Source organism: Saccopteryx leptura, chromosome 3 (genome assembly GCF_036850995.1).
Source record: "Saccopteryx leptura isolate mSacLep1 chromosome 3, mSacLep1_pri_phased_curated, whole genome shotgun sequence".
Classification (NCBI taxonomy): domain Eukaryota; kingdom Metazoa; phylum Chordata; class Mammalia; order Chiroptera; family Emballonuridae; genus Saccopteryx; species Saccopteryx leptura.
In genome coordinates, this window is record NC_089505.1 from 127,231,284 (window position 1) to 127,245,799 (window position 14,516).

Genomic DNA, 14,516 nt, shown 5'->3' on the forward strand with positions numbered 1-14,516 from the left:
TAGCTGGAAGAGTGTGGTCTGTGTGGCTGATGCATGAATTCAGCATAATATATGAGCATCTGCAGTGTGTCATGTGCTGGGAATACAATGGTGAACAAGACAGATCTTTCTTTATAGAGCTTGCAGAGGAGGCAATTAAGAAGCACAGAGCAATTATAAAGCAGGGTTAAGGGTTACAAATAGGGGGGACACAGAATACAATGGAAGCACATAGAGTGGATCCTAATCCAGTCCAGGGGCTTAAGAGAAGTCTTCTGAAGGAAATGTCCCAGAGAGAGGGACAGATTGGTGAGGTTAGAATTCAGAATGAGGCTGGAGAAGAGGCAGAAGCTAAATCATGAAGGGTTTTTCAAGACATATTAAGGAGCTTTGGCTAAAACCCAAGGGTACTGGATTTTAATGCAAGGGAAAGGGATGAAGGGTGTGTGTGTGTGTGTGTGTGTGTGTGTGTGTGTGTGTGTGTGTGTTTAAGTGAGAGAAAGAGAGAGACAGGCATACAGATAGAAAGGGAGAGAGATAAGCATCAACTTGTAGTTGCAGTACTTTGTTCATTAATTGCTCAGATGAAAGGTTTTAAGCAGGAAAATAGGAAGGGGTGGTGGTGACATAACCTATTGCATTCTAGAAAGATCACTCTGGCCACAATGTTGTACATTGGATTGGAAAGTGGGAAGATCAGAAGTATGAAATTCAGATAAGTAGTTTGTGATAGTCCAAGATGGTAGTAAAATATACTCTGGTAGTGGCAATGGAGATATAAAAAATGAATGGAATTGAGATGGAATGCCATACTTTAAAGGGTGGGCAAAGGAGATTAAGATGTAGCCAGAGAAGTAAGGGGAAAACCAGGAGTATGGGGTCATGTAAACCCAGATAAGAGTATCCCAAGAAAGGAGTGTCAACAATGTTAAACACTTCTCCCAAGGTCAAAATAAGACTAAATATATTTACAAGATTTATAATCAAGGAGATCCTGGGTGACCTTGGTAAAAAGCAACCTCAGTAGCATGGGAATGAGAAGCAGGGCAGAAATATTGGGGTACAAGTCAGCCAAATTTGTTCTGGAGGCATAGATTTATCTAACCCTATGAGTTAGGTCTGGGTCTGAGAGACTAGCGAATGCTTCCTGGAGTATTCAAGGACAATAGGAGTTAGCCAGATGAAAAGGCAGAGAAGGAAAATCTAGGCAAAGAATGCCACGTGGACATGAGCACTATATGTGGTACTAAACATAACTGTATGACTTCAGGGAGTTCCTTCACCCATTTCCTCATCTATACAATGGGGAGTATAATATTGATAGTATTTATCTCACAGGATTGTTGGTGAAAATTAAGGTAATTTATGTCGAATACTAGGTATACAGTAGGGACTCAATCAATGACCATTCATTCTCCCCTCATTAAAGTATCACAATGAAACAATACTTTCATATTTTAAAAAATGAATTTAATCATTCTCTAGAAACAGTGCACTGATTTTACAAATGTCCACATTTGGTTTTTAGTTCACCAAGATGATGTCAGTACAGCTAGTGGGATGTAACACACCGCCCTTTGCTCTGGAGTAGAAACCAGACTACAAAGGGACCGAGTACAGAAGCTAACAGAAGTCGGAATGACAAGACAAGAAGAGCAGAGACGGTTAGTATGACCCAACATTCTAACATGCCTGTTACATCAAACATAAAGTATGGTAATTTGGGGGCATGTGTGTATGTGTGGGGACAAACAAGGATGATTTATTTGGGTACAATATGATGGAGTTTGCAAACCAGTACTTCACCCCCAAATTAACAACAGCTTGTATAGAACAAAAAGCTATTTTTAAACATGGTTTGTACAGGTATTTGTTTTCTCTTGTAATTTTTGTAAAAAAGTATCAAAACCTTCATGTATTTAAATATATATATATACATATACAGGTGGCTCTTTTAAAATTACTTTTTATAGCACAAAGTGTTTGCAAATACAGAGGGTTTCTGCTGATTCTTAACTATGCACATGGTGCATAGTCTGAATGAATAGAGCATCCTGATTTATTTTATTAACTGAAAATTTGAAGCCATAATTCCCCTACCTCTAAGTTCTCCATACTTGAAAGTCCCCAATACCCTAAAAACACAGTGTGAAAAGACTCCAATACTCTATCTTCATGCATTGATGGGAAAAGAAATAATTTACTCTGCAACATTTAACTGCTAACCACTTATACTCTGTGAAATGATGAGTGTATGGCTGGAGTTAGGGAGTGAGGTGGGGAGGCTCACGTTCCTGTCTTCTTCCCATTCCCACCAGCACCCGTCTGGACAGTGCTCGGAGTCCCCTCTGCAGACTCCATATCTTCAACATTTCCAGTTCTCTTTCTCACTGTTGAGAAAATCTCAGAGGCTCTGGACAACATGGAATGCTTCTGTAAAAATCCCATTGCCCTTATATTATTTTTCATTGACCATATCAAAAACCTGCAGCTCAAATAAATGAAAAGCAGACACTGTTTCCCTTTTGGCCACTGGAAAGTTTGAGGCTGAAGACTTTCACGTCTGCAAGTGCTGGCCATGCATCCCGGTGAATTCCCCATGCACTTGGTGCCTCATACACAATAAATGACCAAGAAGTTTTAGTTTAATTGAACCAGAAGTTAAATAGAAGTATTCTATAAAGTGCTTATATTGAACCTGTCTTTCCATCCAGCCTCATTTCTTGCTAAGTCCCCCTTACGTGTTTTGCTCATTATAATGAGTTACATGCAGTTCCTGAAAGTCCCTGTGCTGTTTCGTGTCTGTGTCTTAGTTCAGTGTTTCCTCTGCCTGAAGCAGTCTGGACATCCCTATTTAATTTTTAAGACTTAGCTTAAGGTCACCTCTCCTGCAATGGCTTTCTTGACCCCATTTCTTATCTCCTTCGGTAGAAATTTTCTCTTTGTACCCTAACTGTACTCTGAAAAGAATCTATTCCTTTTTAATTTACACATGTCTTCCTCTACTGCTACTGAGACCTCCATAAAGACAGAAAACACTTGACTGACCTGTCCATCTGCAGTGCCTGACAGCTGGTACCTAGCAAATGGTCTCAGTGAATGGATATATTGCAACTGCAAAGACAGACTTGGAGCGATCAATAGTGCTTATTGCCATAAATTTAAATCCGGTCTCATTCTGAGGCTACGGGTTATCTCAATCTGTTTTATAAATAATCATGCTATCAAAAGTAAGTGAATGAAATTTTAGTTTTCCCTGTTTCTGCCAGTGCCTTCATAATTCCATTGGAAAGATAGGTAGAAGTTTGGGGTACAATGTTCAGGCAGTGCAAAGTAATCAACTGGAGAAGGGAGAAAAAGGACCAGGACCAGTTTCTTTTAAATAGAAAGAAATTTTCTGATATATTTTCTGCCCTTCTGGCATTATCTCTAAGCTTCCTTCCAGCTCTATAGTCCAATGTCTCGCTGATCCGTTCTTGACTGTTCATACATGATGGCATGGGGCCAAGGGCAACAGAAATGTAACTAAACCTCAGAGTGAGGTTTAAGAGCTTTCAGGGCTACAAGATGGACCTAACTCTTCAGATTTCATCTTTTTTACAGCCATCCAACACGTTTTCCACAATTTTGTTTTTTCGTGGGTTGCTCCCATCCCTGCCTCTTTCAAACTGCACTTGTAGCGTATTCAGAAAACACAGATGTCTCTGAGAACGTTGTTTCATCATCATTTTGAGATCTCAGGCTGAATCACCCCAACCCCATTCATTATTTTTTCTGTGAAGGCCAGGATCTGACTGTAAGTTTAGATAGTATGCATTAGTCAGTGTTATCTTTCCCCCAAGAAATTCTATTTCTTCGGAGGCAGGTTACAGAAAAAGTTGCTGGTTTTGTGTAAATTTCAATGATTTTTCACCTTCATCGTTTTTCTTGAGTCAAAATTTTTCTACTTGCCATTCTTGAAAGAATAGTAAGAAGTAATTAAGCACCATAAGAGTTGCCACCTGTTTTTAAAATTCTACTTGGTAATAGTCATTTTAGGCCGATTACATTTACCCTCTTAATGGATATATCAGGATTATCAACACATACATATCATGAGGAAATTGCTTGTTTATGCAAAGCATAGTGCCCAGGCTCCAGAATCCAGTTGTTTTCTCAGAATTTAGAAGGCCATGGGTGACATAGAGAAAGGTCCTAGGAACAGGGTGATAGAACTTTGGAACGTCTGCTGGAAATTCAAAGGGTACCAAGCTGGTGAGACACCCAAGCTTCATGGAATCGGGGCAGCCGGGAAGCAGGTGAGAGCATGTGTCACGTTCTAGGTACATCAAGGTTATACACATGTCCTCTGCTCCTACTTAAGCCAAATACTTCTGTAGCACACCTCGTCCCTGGCTGTCCAGTGGGAGTGAGGTGGTAAACCAGCAGAGTTCAGAAAGACCTTGGACGAGAGAGCCAGCGGAGACTGAATTCCTTCTGGGACTGTAGAATTATGTTTTCAATGGTGGCCCCATAAAGAGAAAAGAGCACTTTCCCCCGCCTCCCCCAAGGCCCAGGAGAAGAAAAAAAAAGTGTCTATAGTGAAACAAAAATCTGTACATATACCTAGAGTTTTTCCTTTTATTTACAAAGCAGTAAACCAAGTCCCTGTGTGAACATACATATCCAGTGTACTATAATATTGCCTCTGCCATTTCCCCCTCAAATAGGACTTTAGGTCTGGCCATTTTTTCTGATTTAAGCCCAAAATTAGTTTCATTTATATGAACACATGGTGGCAACAAACCTATGTGTTACACCACCCCACTTGAAGGCAAGGGCAGAGTAAGAGGAGGGAGAGATGGAGGTGTAACAAAACCTACTCTACCACCCTATCCTCGTCCACAGCGCATCTCAGAGGCTCTGTGTCTCAGCCAGGTCCGAGAGCAGACGTGGGCTGTTCCGGAAACACCTTCACTTAGCTCTCTCTGAGTAAGCAAGGTACTCTCAGGGTGCTTCAGAGGAGCTTCAATGAATTCAACCCAAGTGTCCTGAAGGAAAATGCAGTTACTCGAAATGCTGAACTTTAAAACAAGGAGCAACCAAGGTACAGGCGTGGTCTCTCCTGTGCTCACAGAACTTCCAGCACTGTGTAAAGTCCATACACTGGCCTTACCCACACAAGGGGAGGCGCCAGTAGGAGACACAGCAGCCATGGGTGAGCTGAGGGGACTTTCCTGACTGACTTGGGGTCCTGGGAATAGCCGGAGGTGGAAAGATTCTGCCTCTTCCACTGTGTATTTGTACAAACCATGGTATCTGTTTTCTGAGCCAAATTTCCAAAGGCTTCTCTGAAAACCACAGATACCCTCTTGTGGACTGTTGTTAAATGCTTTTACTTTTATGGACTTGAACCACAGCCATGGACGCGCCTCTCCTCCAGATTTTCCTCTTGCACACACATACAGACAGACAAACGCACACAGAGTCTGCGTGGTAGGCCAATCATACCAAAAATAAATACTCTCATGTCTCTAAATTATTCATAGAACTAATCTTACTTTTGAAGTTTGTTAATAAATAATCTAAATTGGGGAGGGAGTTGAAGTGTTTTTTTCTTTCTTTCTTTCTTTTTTATGTTGATGGATAGCCACAAAGCATAATCATTTTATTTACAAAAAAATCCCCAAACTCCAAAACCTAAAAAAGCCCCCCCCCAAATCAAATACTCTCTCTGTAAATATAGTTTTTAAATGATAAGTAAGCTACTGTACCATCGGCCCCATTTGGTTATGTACATCATGTTAGTCACTCAGCAGTAGCCAGTCCATGAATTCCTCATGGGTAGTGCAACCAGTTAAAAAGTGTATAAAACATTATACATATAAAAACTCTCACATCCTTTGGATGTTTGCAGTTCATCATAACTTTGTGGTTACCTTTCCGCAACATAAATTGAAAAAAATAATCACACACACACACACACACACACACACACACACTCACACAGACCCAGATACTTCAACCCTTTCATCCAGGCATACACCATCCAGAGAGTGTAGTGTATGCAACCGATTCCGTGAGGCACGAAGGGAGGGTCCCATCCTCAGGGCAGTCCATCATCTTCAAGGCTTAATGCCACTCGCTGGGGAGACACAGTAAAGAAATCATCATTAGACCCACAGGAGTTATTTACTAGCGTGCATAAAGTACATTCTGTTACTTTCCAGGCATTAACTCATATGATCTTCAAACTACCCCAAGAGACAGGTTTGTCATATTTATTTTACACATGAGAAAATTGAGACTCAATGGGCTTAAACATTTGTCCTGGATCACGTAGCAAGGAGCTTTCGCTTTTCCCAAGATTCTGTTCTGCCTCTTTGTAAAGGAGGGCTGCAGAGACCTAGACTTTCTCAGTCCTTTCTTACAGGATTTTAGGTTTGCTCAACTTCCATGGGTTGGTTTTGGGATACGTTTACTCCCAGGTCATTAGCTACTTGTCTCTAATGTGCTAGTTGCAGTGAGGAAGGTAATCAGCTGCAACCCTCCCAACTATACAGAATTAGAAGGCAATGCGGGTCAATGAAAGTCAGTACCTCTTTCCTTCACCCCTACTTTCTACTCATTAGATGCTAGATTTCCCTCTGTGACAAATGGCTGGCCACTGGACAGTGAACCCACTAATCCCTGAGCCAGTCTCTTCCATTGTGGACAGTGGACTTAAATTCTCTCCTATATTGGCATGAAATCTGTTTCTTTGTATACTTTGACCTTTCCTAATTCTATCTCTTAGAGAGTTTCTACGCAGACATGAAATTTGCAGAATGTCTGAGTTCCCTTCCTTTGGAGTGTTCTATTCTCTAGGCTACACATGTAGCTTCCCTCAGCGGGTCCTACTGTCATCCTCTTTCTCACGCATCTATTTCCTGGGCACCCTCCTTTGGACAGACCCATGTGTCAATATCTTCTCACAGCTATGTGAATTTGGGCTAACCACTTCACCTCTCTGAGCCTTGGTTTCATCATCTGTTAAATGGGAATAATAATAGGACCTACCTTCTAGGGTTGTTGGGAAATCAAATGAGATAATATATGTAGAGTACTTAATATAGTAAGTACCTAACACACACAGCATCCAGAATATTCTAAATCAAGCTAACCAGCATGGAGTACAGCCAGACTAGCATTTTTCATCTTTGGACAGTCTACATACAGTAGGAGGTAACTCCGCTGCCTTTCAAATCATCTTTCGGTTATTTGTGGTATTGTGCACATGCCATGGCCTTGCTCCACTAGCAGAGAGATATTTGAGAGTATCTTTTCCTAGTCTGGTTACCCTCTCCCTCTCTCCAAAACAGTTATCTAGGCCAACGGCCAGTCCCAGAAGTGCTAGCGGAGCCACCTGAGAAAAGGACAGGGAGAGAACAGGTTGTTGAGAATACTGGTTTCCAGAGCTTCAAGGCTGTTTACCCCATGATAGAGTGGAAAGAGCATGGGTTTTTGTGTGTATACAGTCTGGAGTTTGAACCCTGGTTCTACCATTTCCTAGTTGTGATCCTAGCTATTATTTAATTTCTGAGTCTCAGTTTCCTCATCTGCAAAATGGGGCTAATATCAGCTTTATAAGTTTACTGTAAAGACCAAACGAGAAAATGTATAAAAAACACTGAGTGGTATCTGATACAAATTTTGATTTCCTCACTCTCCTACTCTATTTCTCTGCACCTGGCAGGAGCTTATTCCTTGGTTCTAGATTCAGCAGGAAGAGCTCTTCCTGAATGGTTATTTCCTTCTCTGGAAACAATGCCACTTCCCATGTGCAGAGTACTTTTATAATTCACAAAGCAATCTCACCAGTGCTATCTCGCTTGGACTTTATAAACTTAGGAGACAGAGGGGAGTATTATTTTCATTTTACAAATAAAAGTGAACAGAGAAGTGATTAAGATCATAGAGGTGTGGAATAGTGAAAGTGGGAGTCATCTCCTTACTCCAAGCTCAACATTTCTTCCACGGTGCCCTCTATGGTCTTTAAAAATTGGTTAAGCAGCTGTTTGCTAGGACTGGCCCAGGCCAAGGATCCTCAAGGCCACCTGTTAGCCCTCCTCACTTGCTCAACCTCACTTCCCATGACTCCCCTTCAGGAACAATTTGCTTCCGCAGCAATGCTGTCTGCACTGCCCATACTCAGTCATCTCTTCCATATGCCATTTCTTCAGCCTGCAACTGACCCATCTTTTCTCTTTGCCCCACTACCCAGCTTACAGGTTGCAGCCTTCCAGGACCAGAAAGCCTTCTAGGATTGGCTGTACCTGCCTGGGTTCACACCCTTACTCGTCAGCCCCTCGGACTCGGAGTGGCACTGCCCTACCTTGCACTTGACGACAGGCAGCTCGGAAAGAGGGTTCTTCGGGAGTTGGTGCAGCTGTGACCTTGGTTCTCCCGGCAAGACAAAAAGCTCCTTGAGGGCAGGGGCTGTGTCTTCCAGTTCTCTGGTCTCCCCAAGACTGGACTCTGCCCACAGTGGGCGATCAAAGCTGCTGATTGCCTGACGGGGGATGGACTGGGTGACCTATGAGGTTGCACTCAGCCCCGACTCTGCTATGCAACCGTGACACCTGCTCAGGCACTTTGTGCGTAGTCCTTGCTCCCCAAAAAGCCATGCCCTGTGTGCCTCTCAGCCTCTGCGCATGCTTCTTTCTAGAATGCCATTTTCCTTCTTCTCTACCTGGAAAACTGCTATTACTCTTTCAAGGATGCAGTTTCTGTCATCTCCTCTGTGAGGCATTCCCTGCCAAATTTCCCATGCAGAATTCACGCTCCCTCATTGATTTGTTCAACAAATATTTACTGGGAGCCACCTATGCTGTGCCAGGCATCAGGGAAACAGATTAATCAGATAGTCCTGCCCTCAAGGAGCTCACGGCCTAGTGGGAAGACCAAAGAGTAACAAGACAAGTTGACTAGAGTGTGTCAGGTGCTGTGATGGAGAGAGGCTGTGGGAGAATGAAGAAAGCCAGGAAAGCTTCCTAAAAGAGGGGACTCCTGAGCTTCCACCATGGCACTTGGCACACAGTTGTACAATATTCGAACTCCCGCCAGCTCCTTGGGAGCAAGTACATGCCTTCATTCCTCTTGAACACTTCAATATCTAAGTTGGTGCTTGGTTCATAACCGGCATACAGCCTTTATTGAAATGAAGACTTTTGAATCGAATGGCCACGGTTGCCCTTCCAGGTCAAAGGTTCTGAAAACTTATTTAGCAGAAGGAAAGACATTTGGTGTCTTTACTTCCAGGAAGGGCCTCCAGTTACAAGATGGTCCTGATACCCTCCTACTCCAACTACCGGCCCCGAAATTTATGTGTCCCCAGAGCCTAGAACAGTGCCTGGCACATGGTAGGTTCTTGATAAATGTTTGAAGGAAGGAAGGAAGGAAGGAAGGAAGGAAGGAAGGAAGGGAGGGAGGAAGGAAGGAGGGAATTCTTCCAGGAAGGAATACTTACTGCAGGATAGACATGGCCAATCTGAGCAGTCCTCCCTATGTGCAGCTCATCTTCATCCTCTTCTTCTGTTGTTTTTCTGTATACGGGGTTGTCAAAATTCATGCTTTTGGTGTTCTTCCGCTTCCAGTTTCTCCAAATCAGGTAGCCGCTTGTGCACAGGAGGGCTATTACCGCTGGGGAAAGAGACACGTCACACGGGACCGCCAGCAGGCTCTAGCCCATTGCTCAGATGCATCTCTTGCCACCTCTCTAATTTTACGGCCCTCTTCCTTAGGCCCTGTTTCTGCATGTTCTTTTCTGCTGTTTGGAAACCCTTTGCCCATCTCTTCTTTCATTAACTACTAACCCTTCAAATCCAGCTCAAATGGGAAGTCTTGCTCAAGGTAGATTCAGTAGCTCCCTCACATCTGTTCCCAGACCATGGCATTGTATGTTAGGTAAGTGTGCTCCCTAATAGACTGAGCACTTTGAGGACAGGGACTGTGCTTTCATTCTCTCTCTACGCCCAGTGCCTTACAGTGAGGAGGTGCTCAGTGACACGTGCTGAATGAATAAGTGAGTTGAGTGAATTTCTTCACCAACCCTTTTCCCTAGTGCTGCTGCTTCCTTGGGCTTCTCTAAGAAAACCATTCTTTCCCCAAATCAGAGGGGCTCTGCAAGAAAAGCAGCATCTCTAGAAAAAGTCAAAGCAGGGAAACACTGGCTCTGAGTTAGAATAAATGAATCTATTAATGCATAAAGGAGAAAGTTCTCAAACAGAGCTGGGCAAAAATGGGGCAAGCCACTTCATAAGATAGCATGCAATCACCCTGAGCATTTACGTGGAAGCTGGATAACAGTTACCCCGGATGCTACCCAGGGTTTCTCCTTTGGTAAGATTATAATAATTGGAACCCATTAAAGATAGGAACAAGGCAAGGATGCCTGTTATCACTGTTACCAGTTATTGCCCCATTTGGAAAAATTTTAGAAAAGCAGATGAAAAACGTTTAGAAATAATTTTAGCTAATCAAGAAGTCACATAAAAAATCAGTAATTTTTCATATTAATCAGCAGTATCTAATTAGAAAGTGGAATGGAATAATACATTCATAGTAGCCCAACAAAAACTATAAAATACCTGGGATAACCTAGTTAGATATGTGCAAGTCCTGTATGATCTACAAAACTCTACTGAAGGATGTAAAAGAGATATGTCATGGTCCTTGATGGAAGCCTCAATATTGTAAAAAATGTAAATTCTCTCCACATCAATTTATATATCCAAAGAATAAGATTCCATCATAGTTTTTATATATTAACAAGAGGATTCTAAAATTCATCTGAAAGAGAAATTTAATAAAATAGCTGGAAAAGTATTGCAAGAATGATAAGGCCCGATTAGGTATTAAGACATACCAAAAAGTTGTGCCTCTAGTATATAGAAATAGACAGATAACTGGTGGAGGAGAATAAACAGCTTAGAATCAGATCAAAGTATATATAGTCATGCAGTTCATAATAGATATGACAATAGAAGGAAAGGACAAACTATTCAGTAATGGTCTTGGGGAAACTAGCCAGGCATGAAGGAAGAAAAAAAAAGAAAAGTTAAATCTCTACACAACACCATACTCTAAAATAAATTCCAAATGTATTAATATCTAAATACTAAAAAAAATGTTTAAAGTTGCAGAAAATATCTAGTGAGCTATTTTTTTATTCATTTTAGAGAGGAGAGGGAGAGACAGAGAGAGAGAAGGGGGGAGGAGCTGGAAGTATCAATTTCCATATGTGCCTTGACCAGGCAAGCCCAGGGTTTTGAACCAGCGACCTCAGCACTTCCAGGTCGACGCTTTATCCCACTGCGCCACCACAGGTCAGGCCTCTAGTGAGCTATTTTAATAATTTAGAATGAGGCAAACCTTCCTAAGAAAGACCCAGAAATCATAACACAAAAGATTAACATAGCTGATACGTAAAAAATTTTAATTTATTGCCCTGTCTGGATAGTTTAGTTGGTTGGAGCATTGTACTGAAGCACAGAGGTTGCCGTTTGACCCCTGGTCAGGACACATAAAGAAATAGATTGATGTTCCTGTCTCTCTCTCTCTCTCTCTCACTAAAATGAATAAATAAAAATTAAGAAAAAAAAGAATTATAAAAAATTTCTAAATTTATGCATGACAAAAGATACCAGAAACAAATTTCAAATGGCATTATGGAAGAAAATATTTGTAACAGGTTTAACATTCATCATATATAAACACTTTTATAAATAAGTAAGAATAAAACAAAGAACCAATAGAAAAATTTTAAAAAGATGGAATAGGCAAGTCTTTAAGGATGAAATATAAATGGCCAATAAGTTTATGAGACAGGAAAATATCAGGGAAAGAGTACTCCTTTTTCACCCCTCAGATTAGCAGAAATTTAAAATATCAATTATATCCGAGGAGATTCTGTCAAGGAAATGGCACACGCAGGCCCTTCTACAGGGCAGAGGATGCCAGGAAGGGAGTGGACTTCTTCCCTAAACAATGCTCAGAGTATTTCCCACTCCACTCCATATAAGGGAGAAGTCCTCCCTATGTGCAGCTCATCTTCATCCTCTTCTTCTGTTGTTTTTCTGTATTCCGGGTTGTCAAAATTCATGCTTTTGGAATTCATGTTTTGGAGCATTGTTTAGGGAAGAAGTCCACTCCCTTCCTGGCATCCTCTGCCCTGTAGAAGAGCCTGCGTGTGCCATTCCCTTGACAGAATCTACTCGGATATATTTGATATTTTAAATTTCTGCTAATCTGAGGGGTGAAAAAGTAGTCGTCTTTTCCTGATATTTTCCTGTCTCATAAACTTATTGGCCATTTATATTTCATCCTTAAAGACTTGCCTATTCCATCTTTTTAATGGTATAACCTCACCATCATCTTTCCTGTTGAATCCTTTCAAGGCCAATTCAAATGCCATATTGTCCAGAAGTACCATTCCCCTCCTCTACAGAACATCAAGCCTCGACTACAGCATGTAATATGTATTAACACCTCTTGTGTAATCATAAGTCTGGTTAAGGACTGAAAGCTATTAACTGAAAGAATCTTCCCTGGATACTCGGCACTTGGCACAGTCCCTTGAACAGTGTAGAATTCTCTCTCTCTTTTATTTTTAGTGAGAGACAGAGAGAGACACACACACAGAGAGAGAGACAGATAGGGACATATAGGAGGAGAAAGAGATGAGAAGCATCAATTCTTCATTGCAGCTTCTTAGTTGTTCATTGATTGCTTTCTCATATGTGTCTTGACCAGGGGGCTCCAGCTGAGCCAGTGACCTTGGGCTCAAGCCAGAAACCATGGGGTCTGGTCTATAATCTCATACTCAAGCCGGTGACCCTGCGCTTTAACCTGTGAGCCTGCGCACAAGCCTGTGACCTTGGGGTTTTGATCCTGGGCCCTCATTGACCTAGGTTGATGCTCTATCTACTGCACCACCACCTGGTCAGGCGTGTAGAATTTTTTAAAACATTAACTCACTAACTCACTACCATACTGGGGATTCCAGGATAAGTGGGCAAAGTCCTTGTCCTCGAGGTACTACTTAGGGGCAAGTAAGGGAAATAAAACTATGAATGGGCAATTGCAATTCAAAGATCCCACCAAGAGAGGACACAGGTATGAGAGACAGGATGTACAGGATACTATGTGAACACTGGAGTAGGAGAGAATGAATCAGACCCTGTGGTTCTTTGTGAGATTCAACCAAATGATATATTCTGGCCATACGAAATTCTTTCTAGTTCAAACCCCACCTTGCCTCCACGCCATTTCCCCTTCCTGGCTTTGCTCATACTATCTTCCCTGCTGGGTTGCTCTCAATCCTTCTTCACTTGTTGACTCAGCACAGATATAATTTCTACTCGGAAACCATCCTTGCCTGCTTCCTCTCTCCCAATTCTAAGTTAAGTACTTCCTTGGCACTGCCACTGAACTGCATACAGCTTAATTTTAGGACTTACCATCTCATAATCAAATTATCTGTGCTAAGTGTGTCTCTCCGAGGAGACTATAAACTTGGAGGACAGGAACCACTTCTTATCCATTTTTAATAACCTTCCTTCCCCTTATTGCAGAGTCTGGTACATTGTAGCTACTTGATAAATGTTTGTTGAAAACCAAACAGAAAGCAAGCAAGATGGCATGATTAAAGCAATGGTAAGAAGCTCTACTCATTAATTCAACAAATATTTTATTTCCTACCATGTGCCAGACACTGCTGGGAACTGGGGAGGGACAGGGATGAGAGCCGCCAAGCCATCCCACAGAGCCTACAGTTCAGCTTTGCTGGGCTGGCATGCAGAGTGTAGATGAGGGGGGTGGGGGTGCATCTGAATGTTGCCTGGGGCCAGGTCCTAAAGGGCCTCGTGTGCCAAGCTAAGAAACCAGAATAAATCAGGACTGGGACGTGGCCAGGGCAGAGAATGATCAATGGGACAGGTCATCCTGCTAAGTGCTCTATCCTTCCTGCTTTTCCTCAGACCCTGAGCAGGGTCCCTCTTTTATCCCCAGGAACTTGGGGTCACACTCACCCATGGGCACGATGATTCCAATGACAGCAGCGGTGACTGTTGAGCCCATCTTGCCTCCTTCATTCCCATCTGCAAATTACAAACATTTGCGGATGATGTCTCTCTTGTTTCTGGTGGTCTGTCCATCTGCATTATCAGTTTATTTTTAGAAGCAATTAAAATGGGACAGAGCAGCGCAATCAGGAGCACAGGCTTCTGGGGTTCAAGTTCAACTCTACCATTTACTACTTGTGTGATCTTGGGCAAGTTATATATTAAAAATATAGCTCTTTATCTTTAAAATGGGGATGATGATATTACCTACCTCCTTGAGATACTGTAAAGATTAAATAAGCTGATTCATGTAAAGTGCTTAGCACAGTGCCTGGCACAACCTTGCCTAGTTCAAAGAGGACAGGCAGAAGGGCAGGGGTTGTAGTGAAGCTTAAATAAAATAGGGTGTATATAAAAGTGCATTCTAAACTGAAAAGTGCTTGGAAAGTGAACTGT

At 42.1% G+C, this 14,516-nt stretch overlaps 1 protein-coding gene across 10 annotated transcripts in view; it reads right to left on the reverse strand.

Annotated features, from left to right (window-relative positions):
* Positions 1-1,462: 1,462 nt before the first annotated feature.
* LRP8 (LDL receptor related protein 8) overlaps positions 1,463-14,516 on the reverse strand; it is a 79,807-nt gene continuing 66,753 nt past the window's right edge. For 7 of the 10 annotated variants that reach the window (XM_066376318.1, XM_066376316.1, XM_066376315.1 and 4 more), the window contains 4 exons: positions 14,028-14,096; positions 9,467-9,639; positions 8,333-8,509; positions 1,463-6,103 (listed from right to left, as the gene is read on the reverse strand). In XM_066376318.1, coding sequence (XP_066232415.1) covers positions 6,065-6,103; positions 8,333-8,509; positions 9,467-9,639; positions 14,028-14,096 — 458 coding nt within the window. In that variant the 3' untranslated portion in view covers positions 1,463-6,064. The remainder of the gene's footprint in view (positions 6,104-8,332; positions 8,510-9,466; positions 9,640-14,027; positions 14,097-14,516) is intronic. The other 3 variants (XM_066376319.1, XM_066376314.1, XM_066376313.1) reach the window with 1 other exon arrangement.